The 27,970-nt window shown below is 44.8% G+C and overlaps 1 protein-coding gene across 1 annotated transcript in view; it reads left to right on the top strand.

Moving 5' to 3' along the window:
* MYO9A (myosin IXA) overlaps nucleotides 1-27,970 on the top strand; it is a 136,383-nt gene that overhangs the window by 52,321 nt on the left and 56,092 nt on the right. The window contains 2 exon segments of the mRNA XM_010717130.3: nucleotides 9,891-10,007; nucleotides 16,780-16,914. Coding sequence (XP_010715432.2) covers nucleotides 9,891-10,007; nucleotides 16,780-16,914 — 252 coding nt within the window.

Raw genomic sequence — 27,970 nt, 5'->3', positions numbered from 1 at the left:
TTAGCTTATGAGACTCATTGTCACCACAGGTCATTAATGTTAGGAGCTTAGCAGGATTCCTTTGAAGACTTCCTACACTGATGAGTGTATTCAGAATTGCAGAAAAGTATTACTTGAATAAGCCAGAAATCCCACAAAGCTTCTAAGGGACCTGCAAGCATCTCTGGTTCAGGATACGAAGGTGACCTGTCGATGCAGAGCTTCAAAAGAAATCTTTTCATGGGACCAGATTTCTTCTTTTCCTTCAGAATACCAGGAGCAGCAGTGCTTGGTGGCAGGATGTGCACTTGGATTTTCTGGGCTTGCTGGGCTGAACATATTTCATCCTAAGTTGCAGCATCCTTTGCTAGGAAGACTGAGCCCATCAACGTTGGATCTTTGTTTTAATCTGCCTGGGTTCTTTTACAATAGGACTGTGTGCCCTGAAGGTGTGTGTGGCAGAGGTTGCAGCAGTGGAGCTGGTGTCTGCAGGAATTACCCAAAGCTGTGCAACTTCATGGCAACGATGCACATTTGATCATCAGGGGAACCTAGAGGTCATGCACAAAAGCTGTTACCTTCACTCTTTGCTGCCCTTGCATCTTGTGTAGGCAGTGTTTGGGGAAAAAGAAGAATCTCAGCTTTCAAGAATTCTGAGCAGTCATCAAAAAAAGGATTTTTAGGAAGGGAAATGGCGACTTTCTGTGCCTGCCATCAACCTCTTCACTCCAGGTTCACTTTGTGTCATCAAATCCATTCCAGGCTCGTTGAAAGGTTGTTTTAATTACATCTGATTATTGAAAAGACACTTCGATTTCAGAATCCTTAGTAAATTCAGTCTAAAGTCATGTGAAGAGCTTTGTAAGAATTGGAACAACCCATTTGCAAGTCAGCTTTTCTCGTACAGTATGCAATTTGTTACTGTTGGTTGGAGTATGGGATTTTCCATATAATCTCAAACTGAGTAAATCTAAATTGACTTTTGACAGCTAATGATTGTCCATCAACACTTGATGGGAGGTGCAGAAGCTCTGTGAGGTGAGACTTGCTGCACGATCCTTGGCTCCGTGGTGGAGCAGTTTGAGGAGTGACAAGGAATCCTTTCCCATTGAGGAGGCTTGCCAAAAAAAAGCTTGCAGTGAGACAACATAGACTGGCAAAACAAGTTTTTCTACGAGTGTTTTTGCTTGGGAAGGGCAGGATTTGGCTGTTAACAGCTCAAATGCTATTTTTGGCAAGGTGCTGTGCTTTGCAGTAGGAATGCAGGTAGGTTGTGCCCATGAACATGGGAGCAAATTTCCCTAAATGTAGCCTGCGGATTCCTGCTGGGGTCAGGTCACACACCCCACTCTTGTGTCACTGAGCAACCTCTGATTTATTTATGTACAGGTTCCATTGTGAAAACATGGACAAAGAGCCTGGTAGTCTGAATGGGATCTCAGCTGTTTGTTTCAATAGGCTTAGGGAGAACACAGGTGGAGGGAAACTCTTCTTGTTTTCTTTTCCCTTCAAATTTGGCTGCCTGCAGCTTTCCACGATGAGAGCCCCTTCAGTAGGACATCTCTTCTTGCATCCTTCCCTCCATGGGAAGAAGTGAGAAGAACGCACTTGTTTTCTGGAAGTTTTATTTCAGAAAGAGGGATCTTCTTGTACTTTTTTAATAAGTTACAGTTTTCTAACTGTACCATACAAATCCGAAGGCTGAAGACTTTGGCTAAAATCTTTTTGGGAAGATGTCTGTACAACCCCACGGCTCCAGAGCGCAGAAATTGAGAAAAACACTAAAGCATCATTGCTGATTTAGTTTGGTTCTAGGTGTATCCTGGGTGCTTTTTCTGAAAAGCGTGGTCACAGCACATGACAGATATTCAGTCCAGTGCGACAGCATTAAAGATGGGGGCTTACAAAACAGCTCTAAAAATAAAGAGCAGCAGTTGGTGATGGGAATGATGGGTCTCCCATCTGTCCTCATCCAAGCCCTGCCTACCACCTGCTGGGATTCACTTCACACCCACAGGAGCTGTTGTTCTTGTTTCAGATTTTCCACTTTGTTTTCCCTGTTTATGTGCGTGCAGTGATGGGGATGAGTGAGGAGGGGAGGGCTGGAGAGCAGTTCTGACGCCTGCCGTGTTCCTGGGAGTCGTGTTAGCACAGGAATGGCAGTTTCAGTGGGAACATACCTGAGAAGAGGGGGTGGTGCAGGGCTGGACAGATTAACAGATGAGTGCAGTGACCTTGTGGTAGTGCAGGGCTTAGGAGGCTTTTGGGGCTGTGTTATTTACAGGCATATTCATAGAAATGAAACACAAAGATGAACCCTTATAGGAAAGTTTGAAGCACTTCTGAGCAAGCTTTTCCTTTTTTGTACTTCGTACTCCCTCCTTCTTCCTCTCGTCTGTCTAAAGACCTTTCTCATGCTTGATCAATGCAAACAAAAATCATAAAAAATCTCTTCCAAAGTTGAGCCAGCATGATGCACTAACGATTTGAGGTCTCTTAGGAGAAGCAAGCCGGAGGATGACAGGATTTTAATATGATGCGAAGATAAAATATGGGTATGGAAAATTACATCATAGTTGCTCAGCCCCTGTGTGATATAATACTCCTTGATGCCAAGATAGGGATTAAGCTAGAGTCTGATATCCTGCAAGAGTACTTTCCTCTGGGTGCTAAGCCTCTGTTTATAAAAAAATAAAATAAAAGCTAAGCCTGCCTGTCTCAGCCTATGTCCTGTGGCCCAGGGGGAGCACAAAAGCTGCTTAATCTATCTCTCACTGTGGGATGCAGCAGTGAATGTAAACCAGGCATGAAATGCTTTAGGTAATACATAGTAAGTGAGCGAAGCAGCAGGGATCCATGACTCTCTGTGCACACGTGTATGGCCCAGGACCTGCTCAGTAGGCTCAGCCCCATGTCGGAGAAGAGTTAGTCACCAAAACCTGCATTCAGACAAAAAGAGAAACTCAGACCTTGTCTAATTCCAACAGCTCAATGCTTTTGCATCTGCTGTACAAATCCAGAAGAGCGATGACGTGCTGTCCATGTTTCACTGAACTGTAGAGGGCATCTGATGTGCAGCCAGGTTTGTGTGCAGTGCTGCTGCCCTCCACCACCAGCCTTACAGCTGCACTGCCCACCCTGCCTGGTCTGCTGCAGATCAGAATGGGAGCAGCAGACCTAGTAAGCAGTGCCTCAGCAGCTCTCTGCCTGTGTGAGTACCAACATAAGCCCAATCCATCCTACAAGTGTTTAATTTCCAGCACTGGCAGAGTAGTAGCAGCATCTGAGATGGAAAGGTAATTCTGGTGTTACTGTACTCCTGCAGCAGTGACACACTTTGTGCATACGTACACACTGGTGGTCTTGTTAGTTAGAGCTGGCGCCTCTGAGCCTCGTTTAAGTGAAACTAAGCTTAGGGTCTCCTTATGTGCTCTTTAATTCACAATAGCTGCAGATACTGTCATCGCTATGGTGCCTGCGTGGGCTGGATGGTCAGAGCTATAGGGAAGGAGTGCATGGCTTCTGCTTCTGTTCGTTGGGCTCCTTTAGGAGATGTAAAGTAGGTGTACTTGAATCTCTCTCATTTCTGTTGCTTCTAATCTCAGTCATATCCATTGGTTAAACATTGCTAATATTAAAATACATATGTAAGTTCTTTAAGAGCAGAAATAGATCTATTCCATCATGCATTCCAAACGTGCAGCATAACTCTGAGTAGGTACTTTCACTCAAAGATGGATAAATATACTTTTGTCCTGTTCCTTTCCTACTTCTTGAAAGTGATTGACTTCTGCTATCTATGAGATAATGGAAAGATCTCACACCTTCACAGCCTGGCCTTATAGATGCCCCATCCCTTGAGATGTTCAAGGCCAGGTTGGATGGGGCCCTGGGCAGCCTGGTCTGGTATTAGATATGGAGATTGGCAGTCCTGCATGCAGCAAGGGGGGTTGGAGCTTGTGATCCTTAAGGTCCTTTCTAACCCAAACCATTCTATGATTCTGTGATCAGACACAGTTAAAACCCACAGCAGCTGTTGAAGGAAGTATCAGCAGGAAGCATTAGTTAAAGACCAAGAGTGAAATTCAGTAGGTATTAAAATGTGTTTTATTTTCCTCTTACGCGTTTTGGAATAAAGCATTGACGTGAGAATAAGTATGAGTGTAATTATGAAGCTGAATTTCACCTTGGAGATTAAATGGGGGAAAATGGGAATGGCTGATAAGGATTTTGAATCAGATGCTGGATTATAACTTAAAATCAAATCGTGTGTGTGATCAGCAGATCACAGGGATTTTTTGTATGCTATCCCAGGTTCCTGGGGCTTACTGCTAGCTTCCTATGAGCAGAACTAGGATTGATTCTTTGGGTAATGCACAGCAAATGTATTCTATGTATTAAAGGAAAAACAAACAAAGCCCCATAGAACCACTATAAATATGTATGCAGATTGGATTTTTGAGGGATTTCCTGAGGGGGAAGAATCCTGGTGTTGCCTTTTTTTTTTCTTTTTTTTTCCTGAATATTTCATTGGAAGCACCTTTCATCCTTGTATAGAAATTATAGGAAGTCTATCAAAGGCCCTGAGGAAGAACGGGATATTTCCTCTCTTCCTGCATTCATATCTTATTTCCTGAAGAGAATAGTAATCTCCATTTCTGTTGTACACAAGCAGAAAACATCAAGTGTTTTATGGGGAGTGGATTTACTGAACGCATTATCTCATGTCTTGATCATCTTTTGCATAAACTCCTCCAAATGTCACGTCCGTTGCAAAGAGATGCTTCTTGTCGTCTTGGAACTGTTCTGATTGGTTTTGTATTTGATAACGTTGGTCTGAAAGGGGAGCACTGCTTGTTTTCTTCCTAGAGGGCAGGAAACACACACACACGTGTGCTTGTAACTCCATGAGTCCCGGAAGATTTATCGCTTTCCTGGGAGGGCAGAGTTCATCAGTAGTGTTGAGAGCGTCCATATTCCAACCAGCTGGATTTTGGAGATTCTTACTGGGAAGATCACAGCAAGATTTACTGGTACAGACTTCTTGGGATAGGTGGTAATTTTGCATTTGTAGAACCTGTGGGCTGATTGTGGTCAGCGTGAGTAAGTGACACACACAAGGAAATGCAAAAAGCCAGGAGGAACCTTGACATACCATGCTCAATTCTAAAACATCTCCTCTTACAGACCCAACAAATTTTCCAGATTTTTGCTGAGAAATGGCTTTTAAACATCCTGTTTTCAAGTACTGGTGGCTTTTAGCAATTCTGCAGTGGGCGCATTGACCCTGCACCCGTCTGCGTTGTCCCCGATGAAAAATTGGGAGAGGATGTAATAACATGAAGTTGACCCAGAATTGCTGATTTATGAACGTTGTGTTGACCAGCAACATGTTTGTGGATGTTACATAGGTTTGCTTAATGCTGGAGAAGTGGGACAAGGGTTGCCCACTGTTAAACTCTACGGGGTTTTATTCCTCACCAGATCTTTCATTGAGTTTGGTGCTTACACTTGCTTTCCAGTTCTGCTTTTTGATTTCACTTCTGAGAATCTGAGCCTGACTTAGTAACTGGGGTCAAAAAACACAGCATTTTTACATCAGTGACCCAAAAGCTGCACTGATAGTTTGCTGCTGACTGTGATTTATTTCTGTGCAAAATGCTCTCTGGGTTTCTCTGCAGGAGCATGCAATGCTTCCTGTGCTTGCTAGGTAGCAGTGATGGAGTAAGTCAAAGACTACATCTCTCTAAAGCAAACTCAGAAGTATTGAAATCTAATATATAGATAATTTCATATAATCTGGCCTTAAGATCTGTCTGTACCCAAGTTTCCATCACCCAGTGATCTTAAGCAACAGCAGAAGCGATGAGCTTTGCTTTGTTTCTGTCGCCATCTCCTAATTTTTGGAGTCTCCATGTTGAGTGATGCACCGCCCAGAAGTGGTTATTTATTTTGTGGAGGCTTTTTTAGGCAAAAATGTTGGTGGAAGTGTTTATACTGATTACAAGAGGCCTTTATGCTGTGTTTTTGTTTGGGTCAAAGTGTTTCAAGTTGGACATTGAAGGCCAGTTGCTGTTAGGGATACGGGCTGTGGTTTGTTTGGTTTGGACAGGTCGGTGAGGAGAGGATTTTGAGTTTGTCTCACCCTGGATCTCAGTGGAGTTGGTGGGGTCTGCACTCCAGAAAACGCTCAGTTTGGCACGGGGAGCATCTGATGAAAAACATATTGCTAGAATTGCAATCATGCTTGCTCACACATTAGCAAACCTTGGTGTGCCGTGACCAAGGGCTCTGTCAGCGTGAGGGTGTCTCTGCCGTGTGTCCCAAAGCCATCTGTGCCTGCAGGGCAGCCGAAGACCCCAAAGCAGGGCATGGCTTAGAGATCTGGGAATTTTTCCTCTTCTCACTGGGCTCTGTCAACAGCATGAAATTGAGAGATGGTTGGTAAAGTTGCCTTGGGTTCACTGGGCACAAACACGCCCAGCCCTATAAATAAATAACGAGCGGAGTGAGCTCAGCTCCAGCGTGATGGGCCACTTTGCTGGCAGTCTGTGCTGGGTTCCAGGTGTACTTTGGAGTATTAGATTTCCCTTCAGATTGCACGTAGATAGATGTATCCGAAGTGCTGGTGCTGCCCCCACAGCCTGTGCCTTCCTTAAATACTGCACTGGGCTCAAAGAGATGAGCTGCAGAATTGAGCTCCAGGACCAAGTCCAGCTGGTAAGTTTTTTTTAAACAAAAGTTGTGTGGAGTGAGCAAAGCGCTGCTGTTTTAACCAAGGCTTTAGGAGGCAAAGAGGATGCTTTACACAAGGTTTAAACTGCCTGTGAACTGCTGCAGTGTCTGACCATGCAGCAAGGTGAAAGAACCCATTCTGGCATTTATTAACAGCCTGAATTCTTGTACAGCTCTGCCCGTCCCGCCCACTGTGCGGGGTTTGGCAGCTCCTAGAAGAAGAGGGTATGCTGAAATACCACCTCGTATGTCCATCATCACACACAGCCTTGTTCTGGTTTTTGCTCTGAGTCATTGCATCTGAGCAGGGCGGTAGGAATGCGAGTGCCCGGCACCAGAGCAGTGGTGCTGGAGGTGGCAGATATGGCATCTTGTACACGTCAGGAGGCTCTGTCATCTTAAGAATTAACCTGAATGTCTCCCAGTGTGTTTTGCAGAGGCTTTTAATTTGAGCAAATCTGGTTTTCTGAGATTATATCTTTCTCCATCTCCAAACATAGGCTGGCGCTCCCGAGACTTGAAGTCTGCTCCAACACACTTCAAAGAGTGATTGCAGTTCTTCAGCCCGTTGCCCCTTGTTCATTTTGGCAGAAGATGCTTCCAAAAGTGCATCTGTTTTTAAGTCAGCCTGAATCTAATGGCCATCATGAAAAGTCATGGGCCAGTTGCTTTGGCAATGCAATCTTAGGAGCAAACCCAAATATTGTAGCACATGTTGGCCAGCCCTAGCAAGTGTCATCTCTAACATCTAAGCATCGGTGCTTCTAATCAGATATTCTTCTTGTTAGTCCTAAATGCAGGAAACCTATTGATTAAAACCTTGCCTTGAGTTTATTTCCTGCATCACTGTGTTCAAATGCGTTTGATCTGTTTTGGTTTTGAATCAGTACGCGATATTTCCGTGTGTGCACAAGATGTTGTGCTTGCTTTGATCCCACAGAGATTTTTTTTGGCATCGCATGAGCTATTTTTGTTTTGCTTTGTGAGAGAATTTTATGAGTGCCACAGTGTCAGGGATCTGCCAGAACGGTCTCGTAAGGAGACATGCAGGAGACTAGAAGCTGGAGACGCCAACAGCTGCTTGAAAATACTGAGCTGGGGTTTTGAGATGGACCACTCCCTGGAAAAACCTTGTGAGATCATTACCTTGCTGAATGCAAAGACCAAAGAAAGCGGTGGAATGGCCTGCAGAGCTTCCGTGTGTCACTGCATAGCTGAGAGTTTGCTGCCTTTGCTTTTTAGGGAGTTTAAAAATCTAAGTAAAATCACAAGGTAGTGATTCTAGGGGAATTAGATTATAAGTGAGAAGGAAAAAAAGGCTGACTGGACACAGAGTGTACGTCAAACGTGCCATGTATTTCAAAGGGCATCTCCAGTTAGCATAGGCGTGAGCTAAGAGCTGTGTTTTGCCTTCAGCAGGTCATGTGTGTTCGTCTCCTCTTCTAATAAAGTACAGAATGCTGCAGCTGCGATGCTTCCGCATCATGAGCGTGCTGCCACCACTTACATCTGAGCACCTGTGCTTGGGAGGGAAGCAAATTCCACTGCTAAGTCTATCAGGAAAATGTTAAATCTGCGTGGTGGCTGTGCAAGATGAGGGCCTCAAATGAAGGAGACAAAAGCTAGAAGAGTTGTTTCCCAAGCGTGCTCACCCTGCCGTTCCAGGGAAGGGTGGATGGCATGCCCTTGAAGTTGCAGTAGCTTCTTAAATTTGAGGAGAAACAATATCCCCTCGCTATGAAGTTTGGTGTATACTTACGGTGCAGGAGACTTTATCTGTAAGGTATCATCATGCAGGATCTGAAGAATGAATGAAGGAAGCATGAATACTCTATTGAAGCGGGAGAAAAAAGTAGAAACTGGAGTTCTATACAGCAGATAATGTAGGTGTCTTGTAATGATTCTCATGCAGGGTGTGAAGGTCTGATCTTTACTTTGCAGTGAGCTCTTTGCACAGCTGCAAGAGAAGAAATGGACTTATAAGGAGTCAGCACATTTGCAAATGAGATCCGTGTGTACATGCACATCCTTTGCCTTTCGTGCTTTATGAAATTGCTTTTGCCAGCTCTTTAGCTACAGCCACAGTGTCTTAAAATAACTATTGGAAATGGGAGATCAGGGCTATTTGTTAAGCAGGGTTTCCTGGGTCTGGAGCAGAACAAGGAGAGCAGCTCTCCTAGGGCTCACTGTCGTAGAAGGGGGCAAAAGCCTCAAAGTATTGTAAGATTTGTAAGCATATGGAGGAAACAGTACTGTTCTTCATTGGCTTCATATAGGAATGGTTCTTGGTTTTAAGTGCATACATGCAGTCGCATTCAGAGATGTCATCCCCAAATATTCAGGGGGAAGGAGGGAGCTTTTGGTGAGAGATAAATGATGCTCTGGACTTCACTCTTGCTGCAGGTTGGTGCAGCTCATGTGGGTTGGTGGGAATGTTGGTGAGGAGGTTCTGAACGTGGTGTATACAAAGTCACTGGTGTGTGTTCAAGACTTTGTTGAAATAGTTCTGTATGAACACACAGTCTGCTGCCTTGTTTTTTCTTATAAAACCAACCCAAGTGTAACTTGATGGTCGCTGCTGATACTGTAAGCTTTTTGTGTAATCAGTGTGTGCAGAAGCAGTGTAATACAACTCAAGGCAAGAAACTAGAGAATCATGTGCAAAGGTAGCCCTGAAGTACAGATCATTCCTTTCTGGTTCGGTGTGTAACTCCCTGCACAAAGTTGATGCGTTGTGGATACACGGCACAAAAAATCTCAGATTTACTGCTTGCCTCAACACATGCTTCCCCATCACTTGCTGGTTGCCACGCATTATCCACCCTCCTCTTGCCTTCCCCCTGAATAAACTCCACAGCGATCTCGGTGAAATCCATGTAAATTTTTTCCTTCTGCTTTTGGTCATGGGATTTATTGCTTGATCTCATGCGTCATCCACTTGAGTGCAACACAGTAAGTCAAGCCAAAGTCCATGGGCACAGCTAATGGCCTGGCTGAGCAGAGCAGCATGGGGACTGCTGGGAGCCCCTGGTGGCTGGGGAATATCAACTAGAACAGCAGACAGAAGCTTTAGCAAGGGCAAAATATGACCATTGGACGTGGCTGTTTAAGAGGTGAAGCACGTTTCAGTGCAGAGCATGAATCATTTCCAATTCCTTTTTCTTTTTTCCTTTCAGGCTGTGACCGTGCGAAACTCCATGGCTAAATCATTGTACAGTGCCCTCTTTGACTGGATAGTTTTCAGAATTAACCACGCGCTCCTGAACTCAAAGGATATGGAGGAAAGCACCAAGGTAATGCCTTGCCAGCTATTTTGGCTGTGCACTTCTGATTTCAAATGGGTAACTATGGGATAAAACATTACCTAAATTGCTCGACATAAAGTTAACGTCTCCTCGTGGAACATTGCTGTTAATATTTCAGACCAAGTACTTTGTTATTTTAAGTGGTGTTTGCTGAGCCAGGAACAGCGAAGCACCTCCAGTAATGTATCCTCCAAGTGGCTGGGGAAAAGGTTTGCTTCAGTCACAAATCCTGGTCCCACACCCCTCCAGGAGCAGTGCCAAATCCTTCTTCCTCCTCATATAAGACCATGGGGCAGTGTGTATTTGAGGGAAAAGCTGGAAATCCCACTGTATGGAAATGTTTTGATGAGGTCGTTCAGTAAAGTTACTCCGAAAAAGTGAGAAACGTGTTGTGGTAGGAGATATGGGGATAACAGAGCTCTGAGGAGCAGAGAGCAAGGTTGGAAAAGCACTGCGACGGAAAGAGTGCAGTCAGCGCGGTGCCTCGCCGGCTTCCCAAAGAACTGATGGCAGGGATTGCAGGACGTTTCCTGTGATAGCAGGGGCTGCACACAGTGATCCAGGACATCCTTTTTGAGCCCGTGTCCTAGAACCTGTGCTGTGCTCGGGGCAGGGCTGACCCCTGGCTGCTCTCCATGCATACGTGTACGTACATGGCCGCGCATGCACGTGCCTGCAGCTCGCCAGCTACGCCGGGCTTGGAAATATTGGGTGCAGGCCAGCAGCATTTTATTTTTTTTTATCATTTCTTTTCTGGATCGTACACCCAGAGTGAAGCTGCCAAGAGGCTGATTGCATTGCTAAGCATTGCGTTTGAATTACACTGGGGGGCTGAGGGAAGTTGCAGTGGTTTGTAGCATAGCTGCTCCTATAGTTAACTGCACAGAAATGCTTGTGGTGATTAGAGGAGCGTGATTATAGGCTATAAATAAAGGCATTTGTGTAATGCTTGTTCTAAATAGGTGGTGGTGACACTACTGACAAGATGAGTTTGTTCAAGTAGGTGACATCCAGTGTGCCTCCTGCCTGCACACACTTGGTGTAATATTTTATGGAACACGTTACCTGATTTTTGGTATGTCATCAAAGTTTTGTTTGAGCTGTCAGGAAAAAAGCCAGTTGTGTTCTTGGTGAGACACAAACAATGGACTCCTTTTCACAAGGAGATGCATCTCAAACACTGCTTATTTTTTTAATAACCCACTATGGATGATTTATTGATTGATTTTTAAATAGTGTGTGCTCCATAATATATACAGACTAAATCAGTCTAGGACACTGCCACTTGCTTGAGCTCTGTGTGGCAGCAGGGCACAACTGTAGATACCTGTGAGCTGTTAGACCTTGGATCTCAACCTCACGTAGGACTCAGGCTGAAAAACACTGGATTAGGATGTAGCACTTCTTGCTCCCATATGTGTTCCTGGGGTTTGGCTGCAATAAATGAGATCTCCAGCCCATGGAAAGAGCTCTCAGTGCAGGCAAGATGTCAGTGCTCACATGGCAGCATTGCTTTGGATGCTGGTATGTACCTGTATCCCAAAAATACACATTTAATCTCTGATTTTGGGAAGAAAAATATAGTCTTGCACCTTTCCCTGAAAGGCTGCTGCCTCCTGAGTTGGCAGTGAGTGATGTACCCCTCATGCTGCAGCGAGTGCACCGGCTTTATCCCAGCCCATGCTTGTCACCAGTGTTAATTTGACTTTTAAGATAAACTGTCAAACAGTCCTGCAGCTTTTGAAGGTTTGGAAGGTTGTCAGGTGATGGGTTTTTGGCAGAGATCTGTCTTTTGTGGCAGTTGGTCTTGTGCAGAGGTAAAATAACTGAGAGTGCAGTTGAGAGGAGACCTGTGCCTGAAGTTGGTATCACAAGTGAAGATGCACATGTGACTGTCAGCATAAATTCTGATTTCAGTCCTATAAAAACACCAGATTTGAGCTTGCTTTGCAGGGGCTTGCTTAACATTCTGCCTGGTTCTGTAGCTCAGGGCTTTGACAATGAAGGACGGAGGTTGGAGGAGGCAAATATTACAAATGCACATCTGTAAATTGGGTATGCACATGAGATCCTGCTTTACTCTGCTCTGTGTGCTGTAAAAACCATCTCTGCATCCAGCAAAGCCTTCTTGCTGTGCAAATGGCATTGCAGAGCTACTTGGGCAGGACTTGGCCAAAGCCTGCTAGATGTGGCCTTCCTCGGGGCATACTGCCTTTGCTGCAGGGTTTGATTGGCTAAGTAAGCCGATCTGAATTCTGATGGACTGCTTTGTTGATAGGCTGGAAGAAGACTCAGGTCCTAACACTGTCTGTGGCCTCAGGAGAACTTGGGGCAATGGGAAGGGAGAGATTTTTCATATCTAAATATGTGTGTTTATTTGATAACAGCCGTGAGGAGAAGATCAAAAGACGAAGCTAGGTAAAACAAACAATTCCCGGGTTGCCATTCTTCCGCTGTTTTTCAAGCTGGTATTTGGAAGATGTAAATCAGACCTTTGATATCCATACATAGTTAATGTACAGTGAATTATTTTGGGAAAGCACAGTGGGATTTGGCTTATCTCGCTCACTGACAGGATTCATAGCACGTTGTTTCTGAGCTGAGTTTGGGGTAGTTATTTGATAGGAGTTTTATGCTTCCAGCAGTGCTGCTGTGTGTGGGTTTTGCTGTGAGTTGCTGCTGGCGTGTTCTCCATTTCTGCTGGTCATCTCTCTTGAGCTTTTAGTTTCTGTTCTGATAATGGGTCGTCTTGTGATACCCTACAACTGTCTGAAATTTGACCTTTATTAATGAGGTCGGAGATGTTTCCTCCTCGTGAGAACTCAATTACTAAACCTCAGAGAATCCTTTATTTAATTTCCCCTCCTTAAATTAGGTTAGGGATTGTTAGAAGTCCGTCTTGCTGCTTAAAATGATGATGCAGTGCAGATGATGTTTGAAGGAAAGAAATTTCTTTCAAGGGTGTTTTTAAGCTTTTCCCACGTGGTTTTTGTGAAGCATCTTCCTTTTCTGCTGAATAACCCTGTTATTGTAACGGAGGTGTTCTGTGTTTGCTGTGATCAGTGTGAATTTACAGCCTCTAAATAATTTAATTTGTCAACTAAGATTATTCTTGGCTATCTGACCTGAAGAGAGGAAGAGCTGCTGAACACTTTATTAGGCTTCATGCACATCTGTTTGTCATTTTCATGTCCCAGCTTCAGAATTTGTAGCAAATTCCCACCTCCCACTTTGTGTCAGAAGTCACTATGGACATCGTGGTGATATAGATTGGAATAACCCTTTAACATTTATTGGTGATGGTGTTCTTTGTATTTACAGCATCGGGTTGGTTTGGAATATCATTTCATTTTTTTTTCCCCCCAGAATCTGAAACAAACCCATTTGCAATTGCCAAAGTGTGCCTCAGTGGTGGGATGACGTCACCAGCATGCATTGGGGTGTTGTAAGTCAGCTCTGACAGCCAAGGTTTGTGGGTGACGCAGGAGTTGCAGAGCAGGCAAGCTTTGAGACTGTCATTTGCTGAGTGCCCTGAAGACCCCTGCATGACATTTAACTCCCTGATTCACGTCTGTGGCATTTTAGGAAAGTGTGAGGCTGCTTTTTCCCTCAAATACTCTGTGATTTCTAACCTGAGGCTCAACAAACTCCAACATCTTTGTAGATGCATGTTTTTAAATACAAAGAATGGATTGCTAAAGGGCTGGAGCACCTCTCCTATGAAGAAAGGTTGAGGAATTGGGCTTGTTTAGCTTGCAAAAGAGAAGGCTGAGGGGAGACCTCAGTGTGGCCTTCTGATATTTGAAGGGAGCGGATAAACAGGAGGGGGAACGGCTGTTTATGAGGGTGAATAGCGATAGGACAAGGGGGGATGGTTCTAAACTGAGCCAGGGGAGGTTTAGGTTGGATATTAGGAGGAAGTTTCTCAGCCAGAGGGTGGTGAGGCAGTGGAACAGCCAGTTCCCAAGGAGGCTGTGGATGCCCCATCCCTGCAGGCAATCAAGGCCAGGCTGGATGTGGCTCAGGGCAGCCTGGGCTGCTGGTTGGGGACCTGCACACAGCAGGGGGTTGGAACCAGATGATCGTTGTGGTCCTTTTCAACCATTCCGTGATTCTGAAAATGCTGCACTAATAACTTGTTTGGTCCTGCAGCAGGCTGGCACACTTGCTGGCTTGTCGCTTATGCACACTTGTCTTTAAATATTGGTTTGGTTATAGGAACAACATTAAGACATAAGCTAGACATAGGTTCATTAAATGTAATTCATCCTACATCTTGTTGTTGTTTCCAAGTGGCATTCATTCAAAGCCTGAATTAAAAATCAAAGTGTTGAAGATTTCTAAGTGTTGATATTTGATTACTTTCAGTACATATTGTGCTGTAAACTTCATCCTATAGCCAGCCGGATTGCATGCAGCTTAACAGAATAATTTCATTTATGCATAACCCAACAGACATAATTTTTTTCCTGGTAGAAGGCTTGAGCTGCTTTATGATGGCAAAGCCAGTAGGACCCTTTCATGAGAGGTACAGTGAGATTTTTTGAAGGCCAGCAGGTCGGGAGGCAGAGAAACAGCCATAAAAATCCGAGTTTCTTGTCAAAAAAGTCTGACCGACTCCAACACGCTGACCTCTTTCTTTCGGGATCTCCGCAGTGCTGCCTCCCCCAGCAGAAGGCAAACGACCTCATTAATCACGGGGTGCTTCCCTCGTTCAGGGCATCCAAAAGCACATTGCAAAATTTTGCTTTCTGGAGGCGGTCTGGAATTGGGCACAATGGAAGTGAGATGAGAAAGGGGAACTGCTGAAAAATTAATTATCCCTGCTCATCTCACAGAGCTGCAGTGATGTTGTTAGGTGCTGAGTTTTTGGAGTTCTGTGCCTCTTGCCTCTGAGCCTGCTCTTTGTGATCCATTAAAATGTATTTCAGTAGTGGTTTTGGCACAGTGACTGCTAGCACTGGGAATGGGGAAGTTGGTTGTACTCAGTCCGTTGTGTTGTGGCAGTCTGTGTGCTTAGTTTGAAGCATTCACTCTGCAAGGGGCTTTGCAGTGCCAGCATGGTGCTTCTGAATGGTCACTCTCTGGTGTTTCTGTTACCATCTTTATATGTCCCACAGATAAAGTGAGTGAGCTGATAGCTAATGAAGATATTAAAAATAAAACCATTAAACCAATGGTTTTTACTTCTCAGTCTGGGATTTAATGAATGGGTTTGTGAACAGATCATTGGGATGCCCAGGGAAATTTCTCTGCCAGGCTCTGTCCTTGCTCCAGGGGCTTGGAGTTCCACCTCCCGTCCAACAGCTGTTCTTCAGGGCTTGCCAGGTGATGCATACTGCTGGGAAGCTGCCCCAGGGCACTCAGCTGTCATCCTTATAGCAGGTACAGCCCATCTGGTGCCGGTATAGAGAGGAAAACCCAAACATCAGGCAAGAGGAGGAGAAAGTGGCCAATGGACCTTTTGGAAAAACAGACTAGCAGCACTTGGTGTGCCTCTCTTTGTGCTTTCTTGGTTGTACTTCTGCTTGTATGACTGCCAGTGTAGCCAGAGTCTCTCTCATACAAAGGTTCAGCTCATAAGCTCCTTCAGATTTGGGTGGCCCTCTGCCTATGGGCCAGGCACAGAAGGAAGGCTTTACTGCCATGATACATGAAAATGTTCCAGCTGCAGCACAGAGAACACTGTGGTAATCTGGTTTGTGTTTCTGGCAGCAGAGTTGTGCGAGCCTTAGGAAGGTGGTTTGATAAAATCCTTGTGAGACCAGTGCAGTTAAAACCCTTGTAAGACCAGCAGCAATTAAAGCAGCTCAGAGGTTCCTATGGATGGAGCAGGGAGGTATTTCTCCTCCTTGCCTGAGCTTTGGGTCATTTGACTATTCTGATGCAGTTACCTCTTGTGCAGTTTCGTGTAGTTGGGATGTGTGAACAGAGCCCTTTACCTAAGAGGGATGTTGGTGAGATGTGGAAGCCTGGGCTGGTGGAGCGCCCTGTGCATGCATCTGGCCAGAGACGTGCTAGATGGACACGGGCTGAGTTTCATTTGTAGCTGATGGTTAATTACTTGTTTGACAGAGCAGGCCTGGTTGTTGCAGCAGGAATTATACCTACGTCAGGTCTTTTTTACCTGTGGAAGGCAGGGTGGGAGGCACCATCCCACCACAAGCGTGGTCTGGGTCGCACTTCTCACAATGGGATGTTTTTTCTGTCCATATTTAGGGATTGATGCTCTTCAACTTCTGATCTGCTGTATTTTCCTTCACTGTGATGCATTATTTCTGTTCAACCTCCTGCTGTGCAGGTGTTGCATCGGGAGGCTTACAGCTGGACTGAGTTTGCTTTGCTTGTATTTGCTTTCTGAGAGTGTTTCAGTGTTTTGTTTTTGTGATGCTAGCTTCTTTTCCAGCCCTACCCTTGTTTTTCCCCTAGACTGCTATATTAGGCCCAATAGAATAACTTGGGGCTGGGTTCAGATTTCTTCGAAGATGGCAATTTGTCTATAAATAATAAAAATAGCCAAAATACTCTGAGAGGACTTTTATTTAGAAAAAGGCCATCTGTCCAGACATCTGAAGTTACATTTCATCCCTCTGATGTAGGTGAAGTCTTCCAGATGGCATAATATTAACAGTCCCAGTAAAAATTAAATCCTAATATTAAGTATATTTAATTGTTTGTTTGCTTTTGATTGTATGCAGCATAGAAATAATCCACTGACTTCTTATTTTTTTGCTAATCTGCATTCTCACTTTTCTTGCAGACTTTATCCATTGGAGTACTCGATATTTTTGGGTTTGAGGACTATGAAAACAACAGTTTTGAACAGTTCTGCATTAACTTTGCCAACGAGCGCTTACAGCACTACTTCAACCAGCACATCTTTAAGCTGGAACAGGTGAGCCTGTAAATATTTGCTATCATACAATGTGTGTACGCATGGATTTGTGGGACTGATGGACCCAGAGTTCTTCAGATGTCCCCTTAACTCCTTTGTGCTAAAAAATGTACCTGGAATTATTCATATTTACTTTCAATTTATCATTGCTACTTACTTATCGTACTACTGCTGCCTATAAGATGAAATCCAGAGACTTGCTGCTCTGAAATAACTCTTCATTTCCAAGCCCCTTGTGAATTCGAAACACAGATATCCTCGGACATCACCAAGACATTAATTGTTGGTCCCCTTAATATATGCTCTGAGGATTCATCAGCATACAATTTCTGTCTTGCATTTCTCTGGACTTGCTGCTACGTGGTTTAATACCACGTATGTTATTTTCTGATTCTCTTGAAAGTGGAACATGTTCTGGAAGGCTCAGCTTGATCCTTGTGTCTTGTGATAGCAGAGGCATGTTAGGAGGGTTGAACTTTAAGCTTTGTTGTAAGTTTGTTAAGATTGGGTGTTACCTTCCAGCCTCCGATTAATGTGCTATAAGAGAGATGGCAGAAGTACAGAGCTATAATTTAACAGGTAACGTGCTACAGAATGGCATGGTTTCTTCACAGAGTGGGAGGAGGCTTTGCCAAACATCATTTATTATGTAATAACAAGCAGGGCACAACAGCTGCTGAAGTACATGCCTTATTGTGAATGCACAACGTGTAATTGGGCTGTATTAAAGGCTGTCTGTCTTCCATGGTGCCCCGTCTATGGCAGGGACTGACAGTAGATGCCTATGAAAGAATTAAAAATATCTATATATGAATTTTTAAAGGTAAATTTAAATATGCTCTGGACCTTCAAAATGCCTTTTTTTTTTTTAATGCCAGTCTGCATGCCCTCCCTCTGTGAAATCCTTCTTTGGGTGAGGTCAATGGAATCCTCCTTATCGTTAGTTTCCGTAGGGCTGGTATTTGATGAGCTGCACTCTGCAGCCTGAGTCCAGCTGAGATCAGAACATTAAGCTGGCCCTGCCCAAAAACTCTGATAGCTTTGGTTTGGGCCTCTCTGTTATCTATCAGTACTTACTATCTGTTAGTAAGTAGTGAGAGAGATCTGAAAAGGGGTGGGCACAAAGGACGGGCAAAAATAAGCAGTGTAGCCCTGAGTGGAGCATTTGCAGGGTGTTTGCTGCACTTTGCTGCCTACATCAAGGAGATGGTGCTTAGCTACTGAATGCTTTATTTCTGTTTTGTAACTGGTTATTTGTATTCTGATGCACCCTTCAATAGATGCTGCAAGAAGTTAGTGGGGAAAAACAAGCCTGTATTTCTGGGAAATAGGGCAGTTTTACAGTTATCCACAAGAAAAGGACAAACTAGAAGATTACTGTTGAACCAGTATAGCTCTTTTTTTCTCGAAAGGTAGCTGATGGACTTTGTAAAGGGTTTTTGGGGTGGGGAAGATGGCACCTCGGGGAGATGTCATCATTCCAAAGGGAATTCTGTGCTGGGCTGGGGCTTCTTGGCAGGTCAGTGCTCCTCGGGTCTGAGATGTTCCATCAGAGCTCCTGATGGAAGCAGTTTGATGAAAGGAATGTGCTGTAATTCTCCATGGGCCAGCTTATAACCAATGACCTAATTAGGTTGCTGCTATAAACCTGTCAAGTGCATGAAGTCATTCAAGTCTATGTTTTCTGTATGGAGAAGAAGAGCAGTTTTGGAGGCATCTGATTCCAAAGTGCTCATTCCAATTCTTAATGCTTGAACACATCATCTAGGCAGAAAATATTTGTTTGCAGTCTCAGCCAGTGGGAATACACTCATCTCTTCATATTTTGTTTTCTGCAAGTATAAGTAAATACCCTACAAGTGATAACTCTTGATTGACTTGCACAGTCTAATCATTTTCTCTTGTTATCCTTGGAGTTGTCTGCTGCAAGTAGGGGGATGCATTTGATGAGAAGACAACTGGTGATGCACATGCAGATTTTGGAAAGTAAGAATGTCCTTCATTCCTAGTTGGCCCTTTCTGCTTTTTAATAATCGTTGCTGGTCTGCAGATGAACAGTGGGTAGTACATGTTGTGTTTCAGGGCAGCAAAATAGATGCATAACTTTGAGTGGCAAATACCTGAGGTATCTGGTGCTTACGTGAGCTTGTTTGCTGTCTTCTGTGCTGAGAAACAAATGGGGTTATTGGTGATGTGCTGGTGTTCTCTGCTTCCAGAGATGGACTTCTCAGATTCTCAGGAGGGCAGCAGACAGCATTGCTGAGCTATTTGGAAATTTCTGCTAGAAGGCAGGACAAATTCAAGTCGGCACCAAGGATTTTCTACGAGTCGCAGTAGAATTTGTGTGCAGGAATGGCATTTAGCACTGATGTAATTGTTGCTATGACATACTGCTTATGTTATGGAAACCAGAGACCCTACCACAAAGTGGTCTAGCACAGGCACGGGATTATTTTAACCGTTTTTCTTTTTTTCTTCCATGACTCCTAGTGATTTCTAATGCACTTCAGAAAAAAACCTTTCTATCTAAAGACAATGCTATTTCCAGCTGCTTGCAAACAGCCACGGCCTGTCTGCCTGCAGCCTGGTGCCTCCCAAAAACACAGCTGCTCTGGTGCTGTGTGCTGAGGCAGATGCAAGGATCTCTGCAGCACGCAGCTCCTTATTCTGAAGACAACCTTGTGAGTGAGGAGAACACGTCTCTGCACACTGTTTGTAGTAAAACAGGAGGAGAAGGCAAAAAAAAAAAAAGAAAGGTATATGTTGGAGTTCTACCTTGAATGAAGACAATTATTAATGTTCCTTTCCTACATTTTTTTTTTTTATAAACCAACCATTCTGGATAGCCGAGGAAGGCTCAGTGATGATCTGTGCAGCATGGGAGCACATGAAGGAAGAGTACAGGAGAGACCAACACTAACTGGGTGAAGCCCAGCCTCATAAATCCTGGTATATTTGTATAGGCAAACGCTTGTGTTCAGAAGGATAATGATTCACAGGCATAAAGATCATCATTGCAGCATTTAGCCAGGGTGGTTTTCTTCTTCCCCTGTGTCCCACAAGATGGGGTCAACTGGGACGTGGGGCTGTAGCCCTGTTGCTGGTGGCTCTGGGGGTGCTCCTGCAGTCCTTACCACGCCTGCTCTATGTGGCAGGAGGATGAATTCTGCTTTCCCAAGGTCCTTGCACAGTGAAGGTATGATTAACTCTTCCAGAAAGTGTGATCTCATGCCTCCAGCTGACATGACCCCAGTGTAAGGCAAGGTGTGCACATAGCCCTTGGTCTTGGAGCAGCTCTCCTCCTTATACAGATTTTTGGCAGTAGTCCTGATGGATAGGCAACCTCCTGATTCTCGTTGTTTTGGCTCTCCCTCACCCTCCTCTTCCTGTTTTCAGCCAATACTTTGCAAAGTTTGACAGGTCCTACAGCCTGCCATCCCGCAGGCATTACCACTTCAGGTCTGCCTCATTTTCTACGTTGCAGCAGTCTTTGTTTATACACCAAATTTCAATTTTGAGGACATCCTTTTATTGTTTTAAAAATTGATGGGGAACTGAGGTTGAAATAAAAGAAAAAAGAGACTTGGAGCGCAGTCAACTGGCTTGTGCTCAGGTGTTGAGCAAAGTCTATTTTCTGGCATGGTCCCTGGTGAGTTTCATGTCCCAGCCAGCTCACATAGGAAAACTTAATTTCATAAAGATAACACATCCTGCAAAATGTTTGCTCAGTCATCCAGAGCTCTGCAAATATATCTGGAGGTAGATGGGTTTTTATGCACTAGAACAGATTGCCCAAGGAGTTGTGGATGCCCCACCCCTGCAGGCATTCAAGGCCAGGCTGGATGTGGTTCTGGGCAGCCTGGTCTGCTGGTTGGCAACCTGCACACAGCAGGGGGTTGGTACTGGATGAGCATCGTGGTCCTTTGCTACCCAAGCCATTCTAAACTGCTTGTGGAAAATGAAGTCCTGGCTGAATCGTGGGTGTTGTAATGGTTTGTTCATTGCAGTGGGAGTGAATTAAAAAAAAAAAAAAAAAAAAAGAATCCATGAATTTGATGCAGGATGCAGTGACACAGTTAATTTGCTCTGTGAAATGACTGTAGCCATGCTTAGCACCTGCAGTATTTTAAAGCATCTTGGACATTCAGGATTTCTCTGCGCTGCTTCAGATCCCAGCAGCCTTCTGCGTCACGTAGGGAAAACAGAGCAGAAGTACCCAACAAAAAACGGACTTCCTAATACAGCATGGAGCACTCACTGTCTCCCTTGCAGTGTTTCCTCACTCCATGTGGGCACAAACGTGGCCTCCCCATATTCCATCCTTACTGTGACTGGAGATGAGCGGTGACCACGAGCGATGCGTCGGGCGCTGGGAGCTCGCGTCGGATTTCTGTTTTCCTTGGAGAAGGGTTGGCTGCAAAATGCTGTGCTCAGCTCTATTCCCCGTGACATGCGGAGGAATAACATGCTGCAGAAGTTACTGATTTATGATTTGGAAACGTGCCATCGTACATAACTCATACGTGGAGAGAAGAAAGAATACTTTGAGTTGCTGAAGCGCTATCTTCAGAAGAAAATGGGGCTGTGCTCACCATCAGCCCCCGGAATGTTTGCTGCGCACGATCTCCTTGGGATGAGAGAAGAGCTCTAGGGTAATGGCAGCATGAAAACAGATGGAAAAACAAATTTTAATTGTATTAAATCTGCGTGGCAGCACTCTAGGTAGGCAAATTGGAAAACATTCTCAGAAAATGATCTGGAAAGCTATTCTGCTGTGATGTATGGACTCGAAGATTTTTTGTGTTATTTCTGTGCTAGATTTAGCTGTCCATGGGAAGCAGTTTGTGTTAGATAGTGTTTTTTGATTCCTGGATTCTTGCTTAAAACCCAGTGGGGAAGCACGGTGTATGCAAGTCCACTAAGGATTTAGTTTTTGTGAACACAGCACCACAGTTTGCACTAATATACTGATACTACATACATTAGGTAACAGACAAAAATGCAAATTAAAGAACAGATACAAAGATGAAATAAGCAGTATTTTGTAATAGTTATTTTTGACTGGTACAGACACGTTTAATTTCTATGCCCCAGTGAATTGCCCCATGCACCCTGCTTTGCTGGGTGCTGATATTGATGCTTTGGACCAACTCTTGGAACGTAGATAACAGATAAGGACAAGGGGAAATGGTTTTAAGTTGAGAGAAAGAAGATTTAGGTTGGATGTCAGGGGGAAGATCTAGGAGAGTAATGAGGTGCTGGAACAGCTGCCCAGAGAGGCTGTGGATCCCTGTCCATCCCTGGAGGTGTTCAAGGCCAGGTTGGATGGGGCCCTGGGCAGCCTGGGCTGGTATTAAATGTGGAGGTTGGTGGCCCTGCCTGGAAAAGGGGTTTGTAACTTCATGATCCTTGAGGTCCCTTCCAACCCTAGCCATTCTATGATTCTGTGATTTGGGTTCCAGTCTTTGACCAGAGCTGTTGTTGTAGGGAAATTTTTGCACATTCCCAAACCTTTGGGCTACAGTAGGCAAGGTTTTAATGAAATATTAGCAAGTATTTGTGAACACCAGTTTGTCTGAAAACAGCTGGGTATGTGGTGGTGGGTTTCCCTGAGCAGCACAGGGCTGGCTGGTGTGAGCAAGATGAGGAACAAGGAATCACTGGAAGCAGAAAGCCCCTAAAATATTTCAGGTCATCTGAAATGCTGCGTGGTTGAGGCAGGAGCGGCTGGCCCCGAACGTGTGAGATTCCTGCCTGGACAGCTGGCTTGGCATCATAGCAGGGTTCTTTGGGGGCAGTATGGGATGAGCCCTCAGAGGAGAGCTGTGAGCCTGCTGGGGGTATGGATGGATGGGAGGAGAAACAAAGAGCGTGCATTTATTGATACAGCACTGAGCCAAGGTTTCCTTTATGTCCAAGCCTGGTACACGTAGTAAAAACCATCGAGACATAATTCCTTTCCTCTTTGATGTCAGTAGCAATTAGCTGCAGATTGTGAGGCTTCGTTAGACTTGTGTGTCACTGGCTGTAGGTCCAGAGTTGGGCAAAAGGACTCTGGAGGAGTAAGTGGGGCCATGGCTGGGTGTGTTGTGCTAGATGAATGTCACAGACATGATTTTCCATCTTTTGAGATCAAAACCCACCAAACCCCACCGCTGCCATTGAAGCGCAGGGAGCTGATTTGGGATGGGGATCTTCAGAGCCCATGAGCACAGAACCATGCTTTTGGATCAGGCACTGAATAACAGCAAACCCAGGGCCATCGACCTGTGCTTATTGGCCACTGTCAGTACTGCTGGCTGGAAAATGAGGCGTCATCCAGCAAGAGCTGCATGCAGTGCCTTGCAGTTATTCCTCCATGATTTTCTAATTGTGATTTAATGACAACTCAATGTTCATCTCACATGTCTCGAACCAAAATAGGAATTCACTATTTTGTTTTTTATAGATAGTGTATTTATATGGCATGTGGATGCATATTTATACATGCCGTCTGTGGGCGCTTTTTAAGAAAAAGCTGTGTGTGTAAATTCCTTTTTTACTTAGCTTGGGAACAAACAAGAAGTATTTGGCGAGCTCCTAAATGGAGCATGGGCATGGTTGGCTTTGGCACCCGTCTGGAGGGGTGTCAGGAACTCGAGGCATCTCTGTCATCCACGGCCTGTGGACACAGGTCTCACTCATTCAGGAACTCTTGGAATGAGGTTCTCCCATCTGGAAGGTTGGTAGCATTGAGGTCCCTTCAATGAGCACATTGTATTCGGACAATTCTACTTTGCTTGCTCCGGAAGATGGATTCAGGAGCTGTAGATGCCTTGTCTAGCCCCTCACTAGGACAGCTTCTGACTCTTCTGTCTGTTTTGCTCTATTATCTGCAGAGAAATAACTATTTTTAAATGCCTGCAAAAACTGCAAGGCTAATCAGGAGCAACAGCATTTAGAACCGTAATCCATTTCCCCTTTGAAGTGCAGCCTGCTGGTATTAGTGACAATAAATAAGACTTTTCACGGATCCTTACTTGCTTAGAGGAGACCAAAACCTTTTAGCTGCAAAGATCAAAGTTTTCTTTAAAAAGCATGGCATTGCCGTGGATCAGAGGGGAGTTTCTTTTACCGTGGTTTCTTTTTCCTCAATAGCTTTTGCTGTGGCTGGTCCTTCCAAGTCCTTTCTCCTTGGACACGGCCACAAAAGCAGTAGCACAAATCCGTGGAGAAATTCCAGACCAACATATCCAGAAAGCTCCAAGGAGGAGCTCTTAAAGAGCCTTTGAGAAGCTTCAGCCTGCTCAGCGTATCACATGATGATGACCTCTTTTAATGTTGTTGTTAGAGAATCAACGTTATGTTCTCTCCCAGACAGTTTTCCATATAGAATGAAAAATAAGGGTTTTGTTCTGGTTTTTCAACTGTGCTCTTTCAGCTTATTTGTATGTTTTATCCCTCTGAATCTGCGTGTCTGGTGGTCTGCTATTAGGACAGCAATCAAGAGGAACAGTTCAGGCTTATATTTGCAAAAGCTTGTATTTCTATGGGTGTTGAATCCACTTGTGATGTTTTGTAAGGAAGCTGTGGCCATCAGCTGAGGTGTGGAAGTGGTTTGATTCCTGCATTCTCACTTTGTACATGGCTGTCTCAAAGCTCAGCAAATGGTGTTGGAGCCAAGTGGGGAGGAATTTCACACCCTTCTGTTCAGCTGTGAATTTCTGGGAAAAGTGTGTTTGTAGAGATCCCAAAGCGATGGATGGCATGGGAGTGGGTCGTGGGATGCTGTTCACGAGCAGTTGGTGATGATGGCACTGAGAGTTCCTACATGGAGCTCTGGAAGAAGGATTTTCAGGTGGTTTCCCACTTAATTCTGGGAATAGCCATGTGGTAGTAAGGCTTATTTGTGCCTTTGTAAGAAAGGTCATCGGATCAGCTCTGCCAGATGCACTCTGGCCGCTTATCTGGCTCCATCTGGTCAGGTTTCCCTCTGCTTTTGGGGTTTATTCCAGCATTACAGGTATTCTCATGCTTTTGGGAAGCACAGCGTGCCATGTGCACAATCCCATGCAAATGACTAATCATTCTGCTTTACATTTCCTTGTTAACCCGTTCTGATTTGGCAGTTGGACTCGCTGCAATAGCAGCGCATGCTGGACAGTTTGCCCCTGCATTTCAGCCCTCTTTTCTCCTTCAGCCTTGCCCACACAAAGGAAGGAGAGAACGTCCTGCCTGGTGGTTATGTGCTGCAGGGAGACAAAGCCCGAGATCTGAGGACCATTCACACATTTCCCTGCTTTCTAAACCTGCTTTGATTGCTTTTCTATCTGGATATCAGGAAGGGCTTTGGGTCACGTAGCTGTGCTAGCTCGAGTGATACTCTCACAGTGAACGTGGGCTGTCTGGTGGAACAAAACCATCTCACCAGCAGTGAAGCTGCCCACTCTCTGCGGGCTTTAAGCATTAATTTTTGGGCTGCTCCTCAGCTTTCACTGCAGCCTGCTGCTATTGCAGTACTGTATGAGATGACTGCCTCTGGGCACCGAAGAGCGGAGATATTTTGTGGCTTGCGGGCTGGGCAGTGGATGCCTAACAAGCCCCACACCTCATTGGGTCATTGCCAAATGTTTGAGCTTTGATATCCAGCAATAGGACAACAAATTCCATACGTTGGGGAAAAAAACCTCAGTCTTTGTGTTCAGCCCTTATTTTTTGCTGCCCTTTGATTAGTTTTCTATTCCCTGTATTTCATGCTCTAAGACAGATGGAAAACTTCTGTTTATTATGTTTTCTTCATGCTGCTTTCTGTTTTGCACTTATATCACGTCTCTCATGTTCTTCTCCAACATACACGGTCTCACGCTGTCTTTGTGTTTTTCAGGCTCCAGACCACTCCCTCTGGCCATCTCTTAATTCTGCCATGTGGTTTTGGGGAGCAGTGCCCCTGGGAGTGCAGTACTTTAGATGGCTGTGAGCACTGCAGTTTTCTCCCTATTTGATTCTACTTTTTAGCATCTGCTGCCCATAGCTGGATGTGGAGCAATTCAGAGTAGCTGAAAGACTGAGATTATAAATGTGTGGTTTTTCTCTTCAGAGGAAATGAATTTAGTTCCAGTGCTGGATGCAAAAGTGAAAATCCTAAGCATCATCCTCTTTTACTCTCATCCTGGAAATAACATCAGAGAGAGAGAGGATTAATGCAGACATTAATGAAAACATTTATTTTTCCTTTTCTCCCTGCTTGTTTGTTGGATGGATCTATTCAGGATTAATATTAAATTGTTCGCTTTTAGCTTGCATGTAGTCAAGGCTTAGTTTAATTTCTTATCCAAGCGACTGCTGTGTTTCTGTGTATTTATTTCAAATGCAGGGAATGCAGAAGTGAGAGAAGCACAGGCACAGATGTAGGCACAGTCACGTAGGTGAAGGCAGTGGATTCTGCTCGGTGTTTCCTGCAGCTCACCTCCCTGCTCCGAGCACATGTGGATGTGCAGAAATACATTCCAGTGCCTCCAAAATGAATCACAGAATGGCCTGGGTTGCAAAGGCCCACAATACTCATCTAGTTTCAACTTTCTGCTGTATGCAGGTCGCCAACCAGTAGCCCAGGCTGCCCAGAGCCACATCCAGCCTGGCCTTGAATGCCTGCAGGGATGGGGCATCCACAGCCTCCTTGGGCAACCTGTTCCAGTGCCTCACCACCCTCTGGCTGAAAAACTTCCTCCTAATATCCAACCTAAACCTCCCTGTCTCAGTTTAGAACCATTCCCCCTTGTCCTATCACTATCCACCCTCGTAAACAGCCGTTCCCCCTCCCTTCAAGTACTGGAAGGCCACAATGAGGTCTCCTCGGAGCCTTCTCTTTTCCAAGCTGAGCAAGCCCAGTTCCCTCAACCTTTCTTCATAGGAGAGCTGCTCCAGCCTTCTATCAGAGCTGGATGCTATCAGGCTTGTGGGTACTTTCTGTCAGTCAGTACATACGGACCTTTAATCTCGCTGTGGATTAGAGAGTGTTCAGTTTAGCATCAAAATAAAGTCTTGATAACAGAGCTGATCTGCCCTTCTGTAGGCATAACAGTGCTTCTTACTCTGCACATCAGCTATAAAACCCCAGCCCTCTACGGTTCTGAGCAGCAGGCTTCCCTCAAGCCCTGCATCCCAGCTGGGAATATTCTGCTATTCAGCACACGTGTTTCAGTACCAGCTGGTTATTCTGCATCCCTCTATGGGATGAGCAGTCCTTCCTGTGTCTGCAGTCTGTGTCAGTAGTAGGCAGGCAGCGTTTTTCTTTTAATAGTGCTCAGCTGTCTGCTTACTACAGTTGCTCTAATTTTCACATGTAACAATATTGGAAATACTTCCACATTCTGCTAATTTGGTACCACAGATTTTACAAGCTAACGTTCCTCAAATAACGTCATGTGAAATTCAGTAGAGAATGCTCACATTCCAGGTATGTGCATTGCAGTGCCCGGACCCCCATTTTCCTTCTATGTTTGAACATCACAAATAGTTTTGAGGCATGGCATTCAGATCAGTCTGAGCATTTTAAGCTCTCAAAAACGCCTTGCAAGCAAGAAGAGCTCAAGGAGCCAGTTCTTTGCTTAGCCACATCTTTCTGAATATTGAATGCAGTTATGAAGTGCATACATAAATACTTTTTTCCTTAGTGAGAGGTGAGTTGAAGCCACTGACCTCCTTCTCCCCCAGGCTTTGTCTTATGCAATTGCTGACCAGGCTGTTAGCAAGCAACTGGTGGTGCTATGGCAACAAAACTCTGCTCTGTCACTTCAGGCTATGTCAGCTGGGAGGTTATTGTGCTCATGCCAGCAGAACAAGTGTCTTTGTTGGTATGCAGTGTGTGTCCCTATGGATGCCACATCATTGTGCCAGTATGGTCACTGACAGCTGAGATGCAAGATTGGAAGGTATTCATCTACCTACGGATGCTCTAGAGGAGAGCAGTCAGTAATTTCCCACCTGATAGAGTTAAATATTGAGCTGCTAGACTCTGAAAAACCTGACTCTGCGTGCTTTTGGCTCATTGCTCAGTTCTTTTCGCCGAGTTTTATGT

The sequence above is a fragment of the Meleagris gallopavo genome, chromosome 12 (genome assembly GCF_000146605.3).
Source record: "Meleagris gallopavo isolate NT-WF06-2002-E0010 breed Aviagen turkey brand Nicholas breeding stock chromosome 12, Turkey_5.1, whole genome shotgun sequence".
Lineage (NCBI taxonomy): Eukaryota > Metazoa > Chordata > Aves > Galliformes > Phasianidae > Meleagris > Meleagris gallopavo.
The sequence above is the reverse complement of the archived record's forward strand: the minus strand, read 5'-3'. Positions and strand labels throughout refer to the sequence as shown.